Source organism: Branchiostoma lanceolatum, chromosome 10, assembly GCF_035083965.1.
Source record: "Branchiostoma lanceolatum isolate klBraLanc5 chromosome 10, klBraLanc5.hap2, whole genome shotgun sequence".
NCBI classification, from domain to species: domain Eukaryota; kingdom Metazoa; phylum Chordata; class Leptocardii; order Amphioxiformes; family Branchiostomatidae; genus Branchiostoma; species Branchiostoma lanceolatum.
The window spans coordinates 9,605,824-9,625,526 of NC_089731.1; the positions used below are offsets into that span (position 1 = coordinate 9,605,824).

At 45.4% G+C, this 19,703-nt stretch overlaps 1 protein-coding gene across 1 annotated transcript; it reads right to left on the reverse strand.

The window, feature by feature from the left end:
- Positions 1–153: 153 nt before the first annotated feature.
- Positions 154–17,466, reverse strand: LOC136443918 (fap1 adhesin-like). Its single transcript, XM_066441294.1, has 9 exons — positions 17,158–17,466; positions 14,771–14,944; positions 14,142–14,567; positions 13,729–13,854; positions 13,121–13,288; positions 12,626–12,822; positions 1,160–12,040; positions 803–882; positions 154–561 (listed from the first exon to the last, which is right to left on the reverse strand). Exons 1-9 carry the CDS (start codon positions 17,210–17,212, stop codon positions 294–296), a joined length of 12,375 nt encoding a protein of 4,124 aa, XP_066297391.1. The 5' UTR covers positions 17,213–17,466; the 3' UTR covers positions 154–293.
- Between the last annotated feature and the right edge of the window lie 2,237 nt (positions 17,467–19,703).

The window sequence follows — 19,703 nt, forward strand, 5'->3', positions numbered from 1 at the left end:
TGTTACATATATGGTAAAAAATATATGCCACTACCCATACATATATCATATCATCTAGGCTAACAAACAAACAGAAATACAAGTATATCCACACCATAGCCATGTTGGATCGAATATCTTACTGCAGTGATTGGATTTTTTTTGTAAAAAAAAAAAGCACTCTTGTAACACAAATCAAGGAGGTAGCCATTTTGTAACACAAAGAAATCAACCATTGGTCCCACAACAACTATTGGGTCAATAATATTCCAACATGAACAACTGGTCCCACATCAGGTGTGGCAGTGTTAGTCTTAAGTGTTCCAGGTGTACACACGACGTCTCTTTTGGTCTCCCATCCTCCTGAGGGACATGGAGGAAACCTGACCCAAAGAGCCACCGCCGACGATTCTCCTGGTTGATGAGGAAGACTTCGTCACGATGGTGGTGCGAGACCTAGAGACAGTCGAGGATGTCTCCTTGCTCTCCGAAGTCGTCACTGTAGTTGTTTTCAGTGTTTGGGACTTTTGGGTAGATCTCTTGGGCTTCCCAGCAGTTGACAGAAGAGATTCAGATGTTGTTCTAGAGGGAGGGGACAGGTAAAAATACAATGAATATCCAAAACAAGTCCACAACAACAGTGCATGCGTGTGTTGATTGCCATATACTTTGGCTACAACTATAAAATGCCTACACAATGTGAGAAAGTTTGCCTCAACTAGAATATGTCACTTATAACGTTACCCCCAGAGTATAAAGGTTCTATGTGCGCTAACGTTGGTAAGAATATGCAGTAACAGTTACATGATTCAAGTGAACATACCCCAGTTCTTGGCTTGATGTGCTTGCTGTTGACGTCAGAGCCTCTTCAGTCTCGGATGCTGAAATAGCTTCTCCCTCGTCCTTAGGAATTGATTAGTGGAAGATGAAGTTAGTCATCATCTACTGAGCAAAGTACTTAACCAGTGACAGAATGAGTGATTGTATAGAATCATGATGGAGACTGGGATTGTACTAGAATCAAACTTATGGCCGACTGTACTAGAATCAAACTTATGGCCGACTTCTCTTTCAAGCAAATGTTCTTTTTTTCATCAACATCAACTGACCTAGTTTGTTGACATTTTTGGCAAGGTTACCAATAGTAGAACGGGTTACATGACGTTAAGTCTGTACTTACATTTTGGTCCTCTGGGTGCTCCTCCATACTGTTCAGTATGGATATCTTCGTCGCCGTTTTTGGTCCCCCTTTTCGACTGCCTCTCTTCGTAGTCTTTGTTGTGACTGTCATCACTTCCTCAGGAGTAGCTGTGTCTCCACACATTCCTTCTGAGTTCACCTCGACGTTAGTTATCATCGTTGTTTCAGTCGACGTAGAGGCTGTTCCAGTCTGGGAGACTAGCATTGTCGTGCTACTGGATGTTTCCCCCTCCCCCATGACAATGGTGTCAGGTTTCTGACTCTGGCTGTCCTCAGACAGAGTTACTTCATGTTCCATTGTACTCTCAGTTTCAGATGCGGAGGATTCTTCCAGCATTCCAGACAGTGACGGGGAATCAACTTCTCCTTCTGTCTGAACTACAGTGGTCTCCTTTCTAGATTTCTTGGATGCCACCACCCGACTGGCGGTTGCTGCTCGTTTGGTTGCCTTGGTATTTGTGATGACGGACACTTCAGACGGAGATTCATGTGCCTTTGTGCCGTACGTTACCGTCCGTTTCCTCAAAACATACGAGCGACCACGGGATTCTCGGGACCCCACAGCACTTTCCTTCCGTGTGCTTGTCTTTGTCACCATCTCTTCAGAGTCTTCTTCATCTGTTGTATTTTCTGTCTGCTCCTCAACGGTGCTAACGTCCGTTGAATCCGCCTCGCTTAGTCCAACTATTTCGGTGTCGTCGATCTTTCTCTTCTTTCTGCCACGTTTTGATGTTGACGATGACCCGATGTTTTGCTCATCTTGCTGTTTGTCACTGGTCTCAAAACTTTGCACTGTTGCAGACGATTGGTCGTCCACGGATGCTTCATCCGGTGTCTCTATAATGTGCTCTGTGCCTGGTTCGGTTTCTGCTCCTTCCTCTTCTATCTCAGTTGGTTCGTTTTCCTTGTTTGTCTCCCCTTCCTTGTCATTTTCGTCTACGGCAATGTCGTCTGCTTCCAGCGTAACTGTCTCCTCCTGTGGCGGTGCTGAGACAACTTCTTTGTCAGAAGATGCTGAGTGTCCCATGCTCTGTTCAACATCAATTTCGTTCCCAGTCTCTTCTTGGTTTTCTGACAGAATATCATTAGGAGATGCAGCCTCGGCCATAGCGTCTTCAAGTGACATCTCCCCACTTGCAGCACTTTCTGACAACTCCTCCAGGACGCCTTCAATATCTTCATCCGTGATGCCCTCTACAATCGCGTTGGAAACTGATTCAGCTTCTTCTTCTTCAAGTTTAGTTGATGTTGAGATCTCTTCTGAAACAACTCCAGTGTTATGAACTATGTCCGAGTCGCCGCTTTCGTCATCTTGAATGGTTCTTTCTTCTTCCCTCTGCTCGTTTTCACCTGTATTGTCACCTGACTTAACAACTTTAGATGACTTCTTTGCCGATCGTGAGGTCACTTGTCTGCTGCTCATTGTGGTGGTCGCGATGGCAGCAAGAAAACCGCTCCGTGCACTTGGCCCACTACCGTAGTAGACTGCCCTTGACCGCAAACTGTAGTTGCCTCTTGACCCTTTCTGGCTCCTCTCTCCTTTTGTGGTCCGGTCTTCAACAGAAGATTCCTCACGCTTCCGTTTCTTAGATGTTTCTTTCATGGAGACCAGTGGTACCTCCACTGTATCAATCTGTGCAACCTCAGCGATTTCCTGCGTTTGGGGGGTTTCTTTGTTGTTAGTATTCTCTCCTGAAGTTTGGTCTGTCTCTTGCCCGCCAGCAATGTCGAGAGGGCTCTCCACCACTGGGCCTTCAGTGTCGGAGGTGTTTGTTTCTGTGTCCTCAGATGCTTGCTGTTCATTCACCTTGTCTTCAGATTCTGCATTTGATGCATCTTGGTCTTCAGTCATGTCCCCTGAAGTTTCGTTTGTCAGTTGCGCAAGGCTCTCAGCAGTCACGGTACATTCCGTCGACGACTCTTGAATGTCTTCAGAACTTTTGGAACTGCTTGTCGCCACTACGACCGCTTCTTGGCCTACAACGTTCGAGTCCTCTGAATTCTCACTCGAAGTTGACGATGCTTGATTAACATCTGTTTCATTGGCCTTTCTCAAACGTGTTGCTTTTGCTTTCGAAGTTTTGGTCCTGTCGGCGCCAACCTTCTGTATGGCCGCGGCAGCCATGGCAGCTCTGAAACCACCTCTTGCACTCGGCCCACTTCCGTAGTTCACCGTCTTAGATCGCAGACTGTAGTTTCCCCTAGAGCCACCCTTTCTCCCCTTGGTCACTGTTTCTGTCTCGTCGGAGGCACCCTCATCAGAGTCAGTTACTTTCTCTGGTGTTGCAGCGTGTTGCTCTTTGTCACTTTCTACTTCTGCGATCGTCGCCTTTCTTTTCTTAACTGCAGATTGTCTCTCCAGACGATCTTCCTGGACTGCCATGGTAATCAGATTCTCCTCAACCGTCTCAAGTGTTTCCTTTTGTTTGGGGGACTCTTCTGATTCTTGGTCGAGTTCGCTTGATACTGTATTATTGGTCTCGAGCTCGAAGGTAGCTGTCACGTCTGTGGTACTGGTAACGTCTGTCACCATGGATTCGTGGGAGGAATCTTCTAACACTTGTTCCTCGCCAGTATTATCTGAAATCTCTCCACCAGCATTGTCATCCCCATCATTCTCATCTTCAGCTGTACTGGAAGTCATCGAGTCCGCTTGTTCTTCAGAGACCTCAATGGTAATCTGCCCTCCGGCTGTTGACACAGCATCTTCCGTCTTGTTGTCTGTTTCAGCTACACTAGTTGTGGTTACTGTTGAGACAGTTGTTCTTGTCTCTAACATGGTGTCCGAATCCACATCCACGGACATCTCATCTCCGTTTGTCCCATCTTCAGTTATTTCGGTGATGAAATATGTGGTGGTTGTTTGAAGCTCAGCCCCAGACGGTTCGGATACTATAGTGATGTCGTCAACACTTTCAACTTCACCATCATGATCTACCTTTCCTGACTCCTCTTCTATGTCACCCTCATCAATAACTGTCACTGTTTCTTCTGGCGATGTTTTTGCTGTTCTCTTTTGCCCTCGTGCTCTCCCTTTTGATTCTGCGCCGTCTGTCTTGGTTTGTGATTTACCTTTAATGCCACTAGACATGGACGTAGTGGCAATGGCAGCAAGAAAGCCACTTCGTGCACTTGGTCCACTGCCATAGTAGACTGTCCTGGACCGCAAGCTGTAGTTCCCTCGGCGTCCTACACCACCTCTTCCAACTTGTTTTCTTTCTTCGTCTTCGTACTCTTCCTGGTCTTCCTCCTTCTCTTCTACAGCTTGTGCTTCTTCTCCATCTTCTTTTGCTGCTGCTGCTTCCTCTCCTTCGTTTTTCTCCTCTTCTTCCTGTTGTTCTGCTACTTCAAGCTGTTCTTCTTTCTCCTCGTCTTCCTTCTCTTCCTGTGTTTCATCTTCCTGGCTTTCGTCTTCCTCTTGTTCCACTACACCTGCTGTCTCTTCTTCTTCATCTGGTACCTGCTCTACTTCAAATTGCCCTTCCTTCTCATCTTCCTGTGTTTCAAATTCTTCCTGGCTTTCGTCTTGTTCTTGTTCCACTACCTCTGCTTTTTCTTCTATAGTTGGCCCTTCAAGCTGTATTTCCTTCTCCCCTTCCTCTTCATGTGCATCATCTTCCTGTCTTTCGTCTGGTTCAATCTCTTCTTCTCCAGTATCCACATCAACCGATTTATCATCCTGGTTTCCGTCTTGTCCTTGTTCCATAATGACTTCTTCATCTACCTTGACTGATTTGTCATCCAATTCACTCTCAGTAGGAAGAGTTGTTGTCGTTTCCTCGGTTAATGCTACTGTGGTTGTCTTGCTAACGCCTTTCGCACCACTAGACATGGTAGTTGTAGCGATGGCAGCCAGAAAGCCACTTCGCGCACTGGGCCCACTGCCATAGTAGACTGTTTTCGACCGCAGCGAATAATTTCCTCTGCGTCCTTGACTACGTGTTGTAACTCGTCTTTGTTCTGTTTCTTCTTCGTCATCGTTGTCTTTTTCCCCCTCGTCCTCTTCTTCTATTGCTTCCCTTCCTTTCCCATCTGTTTCCTCTTTTTCTTGTCTTTCATCTTGACCTTGTTCCGCTACTTCTGCCGCTGCGTCTTGCTCATCTTCTACTGCTAATGTTTGCTCTTCTTCAAGTTGTATTTCCTCCTTCTCTTCCTCCTCTGTATCATTTTCCTGACGTTCGTCTTGTTCAATCTCTTCTTCTCCCTCATTCACATTTACGGCGGATTCTTCCTCCTTGTCTTGTTCGTCATCCTCATCTATTTCTGCTGCTCCCTTCTCTTCTTCTGATTGCTCTTCCTGGTTTCCGTCGTGTCCTTGTTCCATTATTTCTTCATCTAACTTTTCTGATTCGTCACTCTCAGTAATAAGAGTTGTTGCCGTTTCCTCGGTCGATGTCGTTGTGGTTCTCTTGCTAATGCCTTTGGCACCACTAGACATGGTAGTTGTCGCGATGGCAGCAAGAAAGCCACTTCGCGCACTTGGTCCACTGCCATAGTAGACTGTCTTTGACCGCAGCGAATAATTTCCTCTGCGTCCTTGACTACGTGTCTTAACTCGTCTTTGTTCTGTTTCTTCTTCGTCATCGTTGTCTTCTTCCCCCTCGTCTTCTTCTATTGTTTCCTTTTCTTCCCCTTCTGTTTGCTCTTTTTCCTGTATTTTGTCTTGATCTTGTTCCTGGTCCGCTACTTCTACTGCTTCTTCATCTTCAGCTTCTACAGCAGATGTTTGCTCTTCTTCAAGCTGTATTTCTTCCTTCTCTTCCTCCTCCTCTTCATCTATTGCTACCTTTTCTTTCCCTTCTGTATCCTCTTTATCTTGTATTTCGTCTTGATCTTGCTCTTGTTCAGCTACATCTGCTGCTTTTTCTTCTTCTTCACCTTCTACTGCTGATGTTTGCTCTTCTTCAAGCTGTATTTCCTCCTTCTCCTCCTCCTCTTCATCATCTTCCTGTCTTTCGTCTTGTTTAATCTCTTCTTCTCCCTTATTCATATTTACGGACTCTTCCTCTTTGTCTTGTTCGTCTTCCCCCTCTGTTTCCATTGCTCCTCTCTCATCTTCGTCTGATTTCTCTTCCCGGTTTCCGTCGTGTCCTTGTTCCATTACTTCTTCATCTAACTTTTCTGATTCGTCATTCTCAGTAAGAGGAGTTGTTGCCGTTTCCTCGGTCGATGTCGTTGTGGTTGTCTTGCTTACGCCTTTCGCACCACTAGACATGGTAGTTGTCGCGATGGCAGCCAGAAAGCCACTTCGCGCACTTGGTCCACTGCCATAGTAGACTGTCTTTGATCGCAGCGAATAATTTCCTCGGCGTCCTTGACTACGTGTCGAAACTCGTCTTTGTTCTGTTTCTTCTTCTTCGTCGCCTTCTTCCTCCTTCTCTTCTTCCTCTGTTGCTTCTTTTTCTTCCCCTCCTGTTTCCTCTTTTTCCTGCCTTACGTCTTGATTTTGTCCCGCTGCTTCTACTACTACTACTTCTTCTTCTTGATCTTCTTCCTCTTCTACTGCTGATGTTTGCTCTTCTTCAAGTTGCATTTCCTCCTTCTCTTCCTCCTCCTCTGCATCATCATTCCGTTCGTCTTTTTCAATTCCCTCTTCTCCCTCATTCACATTTACGGATCCTTCCTCCTTGTCTTGTTCGTCTTCCTCATCTATTTCTATTGCTCCCCTCTCTACTTCGTCCGATTTATCCTCCTGGTTTCCGTCGGCTCCTTGTTCCATTACTTCTTCATCTAACTTTTCTGATTCGTCACTCTCAATAATAAGAGTTGTTGAGGTTTCTTCAGTCGGTGTCGTTGTGCTTTTCTTGCTAGTTCCTTTCGCACCACTAGACATGGTAGTTGTAGCGATGGCAGTCAGAAAGCCACTTCGCGCACTCGGTCCACTGCCATAGTAGACTGTTTTTGATCGCAGCGAATAATTTCCACGGCGTCCTTGACTACGTGTCAAAACTCGTCTTTGTTCTGTTTCTTCTTCTTCGTCGTCTTCTTCCTCCTCCTCTTCTTCTATTGCTTCCTTTTCTTTCACTTCTGTTTCCTCTTTTTCCTGTATTTTTTCTTGATCTTGTTCCTGTTCTACTGCTTCTTCTTCTTCACCTTCTACAGCTGATGTTTGCTCTTCTTTAAGCTGTATTTCTTCCTTCTCCTCCTCCTCCTCTTCATCTATTGCTACCCTTTCTTTCCCTTCTGTATCCTCTTTTTCTTGTATTTCGTCTTGATCTTGTTCTTGTTCAGCTACGCATGTTGCTGCTTCTTCACCTTCTAATGCTGATATTTGCTCTTCTTCAAGCTGTATTTCCTCCCCCTTTTCCTCCTCCTCTGCATCATCTTCCTGTATTTCATCTTGTTTAATTTCCTCTTCTCCCTCATTCACATTTACGGATTCTTCCTCCTTGTCTTGTTCATCTTCTTCATCCATTTCTATTGCTCCCCTCTCTACTTCGTCTGATTTCTCTTCCTGATATCCGTCTTGTCCTTGTTCTATTACTTCTTCATCTAACTTTTCTGATTCGTCACTCTCAGTAGTAAGAGTTGTTGCCGTTTCCTCGGTCGATGTCGTTGCGGTTCTCTTGCTAATGCCTTTGGCACCACTAGACATGGTAGTTGTAGCGATGGCAGCTAGAAAGCCACTTCGCGCACTTGGTCCACTACCACAGTAGTAGACTGTTCTCGACCGCAGGGAATAATTTCCTCTGCGTCCTTTACTGCGTGTCGAAACACGTCTTTTTTCTGTTTCTTCTTCGTCGTCGTCTTCTTCCTCCTCCTCCTCCATTGCTTCCGTTTCTTCTCCTTTGGTTTCTTCCTTTTCCTGTCTTATTTCTTGATCTTGTTCTTGCTCCACTAGTTCTGCGTCTTCTTCTTCTTTTTCTTCTTCTACTGCAGGTGTTTGCTCTTCTTCAAGTTGTATTTCCTTCTCTTCTTCCTCCATTTTTCCATCGTCTTCTGTTTCTTCTTCTTGGTTTTCGTCTTGTTTTTGTATCTTGACTTCTTCATCGACGGTAAGTGATTCTTCTTCATTCTTTTCCCCATCTTCTAGTACTTCGTCCTGTTTTTCGTCTTGTTCTTGTTCCATTACGCCTCCTTCATCATCTTCCGTCACTTGCTTACTGCCCATTGCTACCGCTTCATCCTGTTCGACCGACACGGTTGTCTCCTGGTGTTGAGTCTCAGTCACTGTGGACACCTCCACTTGAACTTCGACTTCCTTCTCGGTTGTTTCGACAGTTGCTTGCATTTCACTTATCTCGTTGCTGACATCGTCTTCAATTGTTGTAACTGCCTGACTTTCAACTTTTTTGTTAGTATCTATAACGCCTTCTTCAACTGAAAGTTCAGTTTGCAGTTGATGGTCGTCATCTTCCTTTGCGTTATATTCTTGCTGATTTTCGATTATTACAGTGGATGTTTTGACTTGCGTCTCGGTTTCCCCACTGGTTTCCTTTTCAGCTTCATGTCCAGAACTGATGTTAACAATGCCAGTCTCTACTGTACTTGTAGCGGTGGCAGTCATGCTCTTGGAGAGAGACGGCTTGGTTGATGCCAGTATGAAGTAGGGTCTCTTCTTTAATGGTCCCCCAACGTTGCTTTGTCGCGTCTTAGTGACGGTTTCCGTGCTGTCAGTCTTGGCTGCTGGCGGGGTCATAGCCCTTGGTTTCATGCCAGGGCTTTGGGCAGCTTTTTGTCCCCTAAGCCAATATGACCTTTTTTGCTGGGCGACATCTTTACTTGCTCCTTCGGTCTTTTTCGTTGCAGTATTTACTGTGTTTGCCTTCTTTTGATTTGATTTGTTGACAGGCGTATCCTCCTGAAGTTCCATGACAGTAGTTGTTACAACTGTCGTTGCCTCATCATGTGCAAGAACTTCTTGTTTGTCCTCATCGTCCTTATCTGCCGATGGCCGAAGTCCCTTCCTTTCCTCCGTACGCTTTTTCTCTCGTTGTTCAGCTTTCTTTAAATAGAGCTCATTTGATTCTTCTACAAACGTTGAAAGCTTCTTACTTTCTTCTCTGAGGGAGTACTTTCGAGTTGTTGACGTGTGTTTCACTGTGTAGCCATCATCTGAGTCGAACAAACGCCTCTTACGACGAGACCTAAACCAGTAGTCGCCTTTGCTCGGTGTTTCAGCAATGACTCGTGCAGAAACGATAGTGACACTCTTATCTGTCACTGGCTCATCCTTATCGCCCTGTATTGTCTCCTTTTTGCTCTCTTCTGTCTCTTTTGTAATGTTCAAGACGTCTGTCACTGTCTGAACCTCTGTCAATGTCGAAGATTGATGTTCTTCAACTTCTTGGCCAGAGGATTGTTCAGTCAGCTCTTCAATGAAGTCTTGCTGGTCACGTGATTCTTCAAGCTCTATATCTTCGATCGTCTCAATGGAGTTTTCCGTTACTTCATCAGTGTTGACTTCATCAGTATTGGTTTCTTCCGTTATTTCCGTTATTTTCATCTGTCCCCCGACAGCCGTCTCCCCGGCTTCTGTGGTCGCACTTTCGTCTGTTTCATTTTTGCCGTTTTCCTTCTCGTCTTGTAAGTCTGTCTCAGATACTGTCATAGTCTCCTCTATTGTTTCTGCTACCTTTGTATTCTCATCTTCATACACGACGCCTTTCTCGTCAAGCTGTTGCTGTTCATCAACCCTAGTGAGAACCAATGACACCTCTGTTGCCTTCTTGATCGCGGTTTTCTGCTTCTTATGCTGTACCGACATTGTGTTGTTTGAATCAACTTGTACTCTCTGCCTCTTCGGAGTTTTAGTTTCCTCACCTTTCTGGTGATGTTGGCCAGTTGTTACCAATCCAAGTGCATTACTCGCTCGCAGTTTAGCCGCTCTAGGACCCAGCTTTGAGCGCAGAAAGTATGCTTTACTTTTACGTCCAGTAGTCGTGGCCCTCTCCTGCCTATCTTCATTTCTTGGTCTACCTTTTTTAGCCGCAATGCTTTCGGTACTTTGTTGCTGCTGTGGTTCAACGATATCCTCTGAAGTCATTGTTGACTGAGTAGACTCTCCAACATTTGCATCGATACTCGTAACTGTTGTCGCAACAGTACTAGTGCTGGACTCACTGGCACCAAGAGCACCAACTACTGTTTCTCCAGCTTCCTGGATGTCGGTTATCTCTTTTGTCACTTCACTTTGTGAATCTCCTTGTACTCTCTGCTTCTTCCGAGTTTTAGTTTCAGTGCCTTTCTTGCGTCCTTGTCCAGTTGTCGCAGGTTCAAGCAGGTTGGCCGCGCGCACTTTAGCCCCTCTAGGACTCAGCTTAGAGCGCAGCAAGTACGATTTACGTCTATTCGTGGCCCTTTCCGACCTATCTTCATTCTTTGGTCCGCCTCTTTTAGCTGCAATGGTTTCGGTACTTGGTTTTTCCTGTGGTTCAACTGTGACATCCCCTGTCATTGTTGATTGATCAGACTCTGCTACATCTGTCTCAACAGCGCTGGACTCTCCGGCTTCGGTTATCTCTTGTGCCACTTCGATAACTTCCGTCATCATGTGCTCTTCCCTGGCTGACGCAATGACTTGAGCTGCAGCGTCTGCTTGAGATGTTTCCGTCACACTCAAGACTTCATGTTGAGTCTCCACTACCATCTCCACATCAGAGGCCGTTGCAGACACAACTTGTTCCTGTTTTTGCTGTGCGCTGGTTATGGTTATCATCTCACTGGTCACAGTCTGGGATGAGCTGGTGTCGCCCTGAGTCGATATGTCCACTTCCATACTCTCTGACTCTTGCATCTCAGCAATGATAGTTTCGGTTTGATCAGTACCTGTCTCCATGCTTGACTCCTCAGTCACCTCTGTGGATTCTTCCTCACTGCTGATCTCTCCCTCCATTGTTTCTTCCTCCACCTCGGGACAGATGTATGCCATGAGGCCCCCGCTGTAGGTCCTCCTCCTCTTTCGTGCCACCTCGTCAATGATTTCTTCCCTCTCTTCAAAGGATACTTCTTGTATTGTGTAATCTTCTTCTTCGTTCATCTCCTCTGTGGTTTCATCACCGTGTTGTTCTTCAGCTGTGCTGTCTATCTCCTTCCCCTGTTCGTCGCTCGCCTCGTCGACCGAGGAGATCACAGCTACTGCAACCTCTTGTGAAGCATCACTCTCCGTTATGACGGTGGTGCTGCTTTCAGTAGTTATCAGTGTTTTCATCTCTCCATCCTCCACTGTCTGTTCTTGCCCTACGACAGTCACTTCCCGAATTATTTCTTCCTCACTGTTATCTTCCTCCGCCTCTTCTACAGTTTCCTCATCCTCTTCAACAACCATGACCTTGTCCTGCTCGCTGCGGTCCGAACCCTCAATGGTTGAGGTCTGAGAGGTGACCGTGAGCTCTTCATCCACCGTTTCTTCCTGCCCATTTGCAACGGTCACCTGACTTGTTTCTCCTTCTCCATAGTCTTCCTCCAGGTTTTCTCCAGTGTCCCGTGTCTCCTCTTCAACATGCATGACCTCGCCTTGTTCGTCCTGGTCCAGAGTTGCGATGGTCACAGAAACCTCCGTCGTTACTGAATTTTCCTCACAGGTTACGGTTGTACTTTCTTCAGTGACAACTGTCTCAGTGACTCCAACGTTTTGCTCAAGGAGTAGATCATCTGTAACTGCCGTCTTCTCAGATTCTACCTCTTCTTCCGTTTTGTATCCTTCATCTTTTTGCTCCTTTTGTTCTCCCTCTTCTCTCTGTTCACCATTTACAGAGACATTCTCGTTGCTCACTGTTTCTCCTCCTGACACACTAGTGGTTGTATCTTCACCCGAAGACACCTCTTGTTCAATGGTGTCTGTGATCTGATTACTAGTACTTGAGGTTTGATTCCATGTTTGGACAGTCAAGTCCATTTGCTTGACTTCATCTTCTTCATTCTGTGCAGAACATTAGATTTACATTGTTATACCTACCGTATCAGGAATGAGGTGAAGTTTGAAAGGAAAAATAGATCACAATTGACCCATCACCTTTAATCTACCAAACATGGAGGTCGTCTACGCCTCCTACAGCCCCCCTCTCACTGGACCCGCGGCACGCTGGCGGGGTCGCTGAGTCCTAAACTGGATTAATGTTACCTTTGACTTTATATTTGACTTTATAATGGGAAAACCATTCAAAACGTCTAAGTATGGCCGTTTTTGGTCGATGAAATTTGTTGAGTGCTTTGTCAATTCGATCGGCCGCAGCGACGTCGCCAGCGTGCCGCGGGTCCAGTGCGAGGGGGGCTTAAGTCCCTGAGCTTGTGATTTTTCTAAGCAAAGAACATCTTGAAATGTAAAGAAAGGTAGATATGTTATACTTATGATACCCATAGTTGCTTGCCCTGTATAAGGCCATTGTGTTCATGCACACTGATGTACATGCACACTGATGCACACGCACAGGCAAATGATTCTTGCTTAAATAACCTGTTTTTATTATAGAATAATGTAGATGTATTATAACGGAAAAGCACGTACCTGGAGATGATCAGATGCTACAATGCCATTGGCTGATGATAGGGCACCAGATGTGGCACTGCCGGCGCTCAGGCCTTCTTCTTGCTCGACTTCTGTGCTTTCTGATGTGATAACAGTCGAAGATGATGTTTGGATGACGGTTGCACCTTCCGCCGTCACTGCTGTCTCACTGGATGTCTCCAACTGTGCATCTTTATCTGCAAAGGGGACCAGTGATTAATCAGTTAGAAGTGCGGGAAAATGGAATAATTATATCTTTCCACTCATCTTTTCCTTCCGAAATACCTTTCACATATTTGTTTATCAAGTGATTTTTCTTTCTCCCTCTGCACCATATTCTTTGTACTCTATACACATTGTTATAAAGCAGCAAAGAACTAAAATATACAATAGCAACTGAGTAGCAAGCACGGCGGTCCTGTTTCACCAAGAAAGCTTCCAGCCAAAGCGTAGTGTAGGCGATCACCTCTGTGAAACTGCAAGACACCGTGTTACCTGGTAAAGTGTATGGTGGACTATATTCTAGACTCTGTTTCATCCATCCATCAGACCATAGCCTAGAAGAAACGGACCCGGATCCGCTATCCTTCACAGCGTGCTGTGAATCTACAGTCGATTCTTTCCGTATTCTTACGCTCGGTGCGAAGAATGCCGCCGTCTTTCCTTTGTTTTGAACAAAGGGTAGCCATTTTGAATATAGCCGTGGCGACTAACGAAGGGAGTTTTTGCTTGATATTACATACACTATCCCGATAGTATATGTAATATCAAGCAAAAACTCCCTTCGTTAGTCGCCACGGCTATTTTGAATATTGCGTGATATGTACAACTCGTTATACAGATGTCAACATGTTAAATCAGATTGCTGTGTGTTGAGTTTATCTGCTAGACTAAAGGTGTAAAGACCATATAATTGAGTTAAACCAGCTTAACCAACGCAATCAACCGATAAAATCCTTCTATTCTCTCTGATCATGATGATAATCTGATTTCACGCAGTGTGGTGACGTAGCGTTGTGACAACTTTCTCAGGACGAACGACAGCTATGTAAGTTCCTTCATCACCGCAACCATCACCAATTGATTTGTCAGCCAAAATATACCTGTTGATGCAGAAACATGTTTGTTTTCTACACGCTGGCGTTTCATCCACCCTTCCGACCAGCTGGATGTCTTCCCATGCCAGGCTGAACCCTTGAACTTTAGATTTGTTGAGGTCTTGGATGATGCTTTTGTACAAAGAGAAAAATGTGTGTTGTTGACAGGAGTCGGTACGGATGAATTTCTTATCCCTTATCCCGTTTCAATTGCAATTTTCCCATGCGTGTATCAAATTGTTCTTAACCCTCACCCATCTCAAAGTAGACTACGAATTTCGTGCTTTTTTTACTGATAGCAAAGCTGATACAAAAACAGCAACATTAGTAAAAGATTCTGGCCACGTTCCTGGAAGAACAAAGTGTGGTAATCAAAATACTATCACTAAATGTTATTACTAGTAACTGTCAAACAGTACCTGTGTTGATTGACGTTGAAGTACCCACGCCGCCGTTGGATGTTTCATCTTTGTTTCCCCACACCCTCCAGTTGCCCAGTATAGACCGTAGCCCTCCACCACCTATCCCGGACCACGAGAAGCCCTCTCCTGTGCCTGTAGTAGCCGAAGACTGAGCACTCGCTGGCAGGACCTTCATCCATCCTTCCGTCCAGCCGCGCACGGGGGAAAAGTCTCTCCTGTTGGAGGACTTCTCTGTCACCATCGCTGATGATTGGCGAGTAGAACCTGACTTTTCATTGGTCGTCAGTGCAGCCCTCTGATGGCCGGACTCGGATGTCTTCACCGATGTTTGGAACCAGCTTGTTGGAGAAAGGAACTCGGCAGTTCCAGTCTCCGGTCCGGGGGAGCTGGCCGGACTTTCATCACTGGAGTATGTACTCGAACCTGATCGAAAAACGCAAACAATGAATATCAGCCCCTCTTTGCTATTTAGGATAAAGTCGAAATATGCATCTATAGGACAAATCAACATGCATTTTAACCAATTTGCATTTGAGAAAAATGATTAACTGATAAGGACATCCGTCACGAGTTGCTACGTTAATTATTGTTTTACCACAGCAAAATATGTTTTGAGATTGTCTTACTAGTCGAGGCAGTCCTGACCAAAGCTGGCTGGTACTTCGTCTCCGTAGAAGATGAAGATGACGAGAAGGATGAGAATGATGACTTGGTGGAAGTGGAGGAGGAGTAGGTTGTGGCGCTGAAGCCCTTGCGGTGGATTGACCGTCTTGCCGAGGGCCTCATGAAGAAAACGTCCTCTGAAATGAGGGACCAAAAGGCACGTGGCCACATGTTTTATATTCTGCCATCACGACTAAGATAATGTTCAAAGGCACGTATATATATAAGAATACAATAAACGATACATGTTGAGTATCTTGAGTGCACCATCGATTTTGTTTGTCAGTAATAGATTTATTACTAGTACCTACAGGAAAAATGGAGGTATTGTTTTGTGTGTGTTTGTGTCTGTTTGTTTTTCTAGATATTTTAGTAAAGAACCTCTGGATGAATTGCGATGATATTTGGTTTGCGGATAGGTCTTGAGAAAATGAAGGCCAGGGTCAATTTTGGGTGCCCAGACGACTTTCATTGGTATTACAGCAGAACTTCCAGTTTTTGTATATTTTGACCTGGACATGCTATGGTTTTGATTTTGGTGGTGGCAGCTAGCTTTTGATGTGGAACCACAATGCATAAGATATGTAAATACGTAAGTTATTGGCATATCTGATGTCAGAATGGAATTCTTCAAATTGATAGGACTTCCCCACATACAGAATAACCATGTAGCTTTGAGATCATTAATTAAAGTAGATTCTGCTAATCACATCATTTGCATGATAAGGGCCTAATTTGCACAATCAATGTGAAAATGCATTATTCCATTTGTGGTAAATGATTGAAATTTCATACTTGAAATAAACATCACCATGCATAGATTATGTATTTGAATAAAATCTACTATATTTCATGGAGGTATGAGCTCTGTGAACTCTTGTTTGTGACTTGTACTGAGTACAGAAAGGTACCAGATGGAGGCGATGGGTGTGTACAGTTGCCGTTATTTTTTTGATTGCCAGTCATATGAATGAACAAACTGTGTACTTAGCCGTCATGATGGCTGGATGAATAATACATAACATGTCTAGTTCTAAATGTCATGCAGTATAATATATCGCCATTGTATCCACACGTACATGTACCCGTTCTTAAAATAGTATCAGTGTACAGTGCAGCTGTACACAGTCCACTCGCCCTTTAAAAATACAACTCTGGCGGACAACACTCCTTCAGATGAGCCACAACGGCAAAGTATACGTGGGCTAAAGGCGGATTCAGCACCACAAAACTACAGTATCACTTTTCCTCGTCGTGAATTGAACATAACGGCGGATATTTACTGGCGTCCTGTGACGTTTCTAGGTCACCGCCGTGTTTGCAACGTGACTGTGTTTACAATGCGAGAGGGCAATGTCCTATAGAAGCAGACACGCGGAGAAACTAGGTCAGACAGATCAGTTTTCCTGTCTGGATCTGCCAATAAGATTCCAGGCAACACTAGTGAGCACTCTCGTGCTGCATCGGTATTTACCCACCGGCGTTGTGAAGACAAAAAACGACGCAAAATGAAACATCTGACAACAACGATGCTGTTAACTGCGTCTTTAAAAGCGGATGACATGAAAATAAATTCAAATACTCGACATACATTTATTATGATTTAGAATTATTACAATCGTGAAATACGGACACTTAAAAACATTTTGGAGGCTGCAGTTTTTGTTTTATGAGCGTATACGGTCCACCTAGCGAGAACAACCATAACAAAGACCTTTAATTGCCATAGTGAACGAAAATCACCCACGAAATGATAGTAGATATATAGTATATGAGCTAGGCACTTGGTTCTTCAAGGACATCGCACTACTGTCTGGCTAGGTAAACAACGCTTGCTCATGCCGTCAATCATGCCCTGTCATCGCTGTAGGTGCGCTGTGGACGCGGTTAGCGTCTTACGTCCAAAACCTGTCTATTCACAACAAATCTTCCTTATCGCCCCACCTTTGTTGTTCATTGTGACGCATTTATTGTTAAACAGCCATGATTAGCTTCAACCCTCTATGTGCAAACTGTAGGTAGAATCGAAGACAACAGACGCTAACCGATATGTGAAAGTACCACGAAAATCGTGCCCGAGGGAACAAGAGAAAGTGGCCCTCCATTCCTTCTGTGTGTTTTTTTACGAAAGACACTGCGTTTAGATATCAGCAACGCGACAACACCTAAAATGTACAAACACTTGAATACACAAGACAATGTTGACAAAAACACGGCTATAAAAGCGTATGCACAGTCGATACGTATGGCGTGAATCGGTAGACACGGGATCTACTACAGAGTGACCCAACCAGTCCTTTTAAATGTCAGAGTTCTGAAGTATAAGAGTCGTATTAAAGGTCCACCCTACCTGTGAGGCTATCTCTGCTGGCCATGCCTTCTTCGTTCGCCATCGTCGACGACATTCACCCAGCTCTGAGCTGGATTTGTAGGAGGCCGACAGACGAAGCTTCCAGACCCGACTGTAGCTGAGTCGAAAGCGACGCGTCCTGTCCAGCTCGAGGTCAGTTAACCACCGCCCCCGACGCTACGCCAGCCACCCTGGCGTTATGTGTACGAATGTCAATCAGAGAGGGCGGTGTCCCACCAAGCAGGACTCCCGTCCCCGCAGGATACTGTGGGACGTGATGTGAATGCACAATGAGCACAGCGTTTAGCATATTGCTATGGTAGTAGTATGGTTTGCATTCACATGGGGGCGTGGCCCTACTCAAAGTCAGCTCCTTGTTGTCCGAGCTGATATTGGTCAATAGTATCAGGCTTCTATTTTGCCCTAAATCATTTGAGTGACCTGGGCCAAAGAGTCGCATTTGTAGAACATGTTGGTGGTCGCGTCTAGTCTATGAATGCAGAGGACACCAACTGAGCATCATGCAGCAGACGATCTAGATCTAGGACAGGGTACAAGAGTACAGCTATTCAAATTCGTAACAAAAAACTTTGTTTTGTGCAACTTGAGAACATGGACGTCACCTTGTGTGCGTTGGTGCTTCGGAGGAAGGGTCGATGACCAACGAAAGGCCATTGACCCGCACCACATTGCACCAACCCCCCACAGAGTCAAGTGGCGATGACGTCGAGGTAAAACAAACTTCGGGGAGTAATGAGAGTACCAAGATGCAGATTCTTCGCTTAAGCCGGCGTCACAATTCATGCGAGCATCGGCCGATTTTGTAGATCGCCGGAAGCTCGCCGAATTTCAAATTCGCCCGAGCGTCGACCGTATTTTTCGCTGGAAACCTGCCCCGTCACAAATTGAACGGAGCTCGGGCGACGTCCGTCGAACAATAATTATCATAAATCCCACATAAGACGGTACCATCTCTTGGACACGGACGAAGTCAGAATCAAATGACCTGGTAACAATCTCAAATTTGGACCAACTTTACTTTCTGAGTTGTGGCAAATCTGTAGGGCACGAGTGAAGTAGGTGGGCAAACTGAAAATAATAACATAAACAGGAATTTTGTTATAGACCAATCAAAATACAAGCGCAGGAGCCACAAAGTCAACAGATCAGTCGTTTAACCCCTATCCAAACATTTTCACCATATAGAAATCGACCGAAGCTCGGGCGAACGCCGTCCGAGCTTCGACCGACCGTTGATAAGCCTATCGACGCCCTGCCGACGCCTGGGCGTGCCTCGGCAGACAAACATAGATCTATAATGACTTAGTGGACTTTCGACGAGTCATTTTGTGGGGAAAAAACTCAGGAGTCAAACCTCGAAAGTCAAGCCCCAGTTCATTAATATACAAATTGAAACATCCAAACCCATACCAAAAAAGAAACAAGAAGCATTGTTTTCGGTGTCCACATTTTATTTATAATAATTTTTTGAATGAAAATTTAACTTTGCATTGAATTGTCTTTCATTCGAAAAGTTTGGCAGCATTCTTTGACAAGTTGATATTAGTATTAGTTAATATTGCAGTATCATTTATCATCTTATGTTATAAACCAAACTGCCCTTTCCTTTTATCTATAAACAAAAGGCGGTCGAGGCCCGTCCAAGCTCCCATCGACACCTGCACAACGCTCGCCCGAAGCACGCCTTACTTTTCATGAGTCGGCCGGAACACTGACGACGGTCGTCCGATTATTGTACAAGGCCCGTGCGAGGCTCGCACGAGGCCGAAGAATTCGGACGACCTCCGACCGACCAAAAATCGGGTCTAAAATCCTCGGATGCCCGCCCGAATATTGGCCGAGCGCTGGGCGTTGCTCGGGCGAGCTACGGGCCAACTGTTGACGAGCTGTGCGAGTTCAAAAATCGTCGCCGAGGCCTCGCTGAATTTAAGCGCAGCTTCCAGTGACACGCGAACGTCGGCCGAGCTCCGAAAATTTGCCCGAATCCCGTAGAATCGACAGGACGTCGGTCGTACTTCGCCCGAAAATCGCCATTTGGAGTTCGCCGACAAGTCGGCCGAGCTAAATTGTTGATTTGTGACGGGGGCTTTACCGCCATTAACATTAATCCGCCGGGTTACAAAAATCCGCCACCTTAGCTAAACAGTGGGTTTAGAGATCTAGTGCAGCATACCACCCCCCAACCCCACGCCCAGGTAAGCCCTAGGTGTACACTAAGACTCGGGCCGACGAAACGACGGACAGGTGTAAGCCTCGTCTGGTTCAGCCCAACAATTATGTCTTGCAGCCTAGTAGCGGAGCACAACCTTCACCAAAAAATTGTCCCAGATCAAGAGTTTATTCCTCATAGGAGAAGTCGATTCTAAGAAAAGTGTTTGCACTAAAGGTATACCAATATTTAGCATCTGAGAAACAAGACCGTGTTGTTTTGTATCCCTTATGTGCCTGCGTCCAGAATCCAACATGCGCACTTTGTTGCCTGGATACATACAACGGATTGAAACCGTTGCAAATCCCGGGACAAC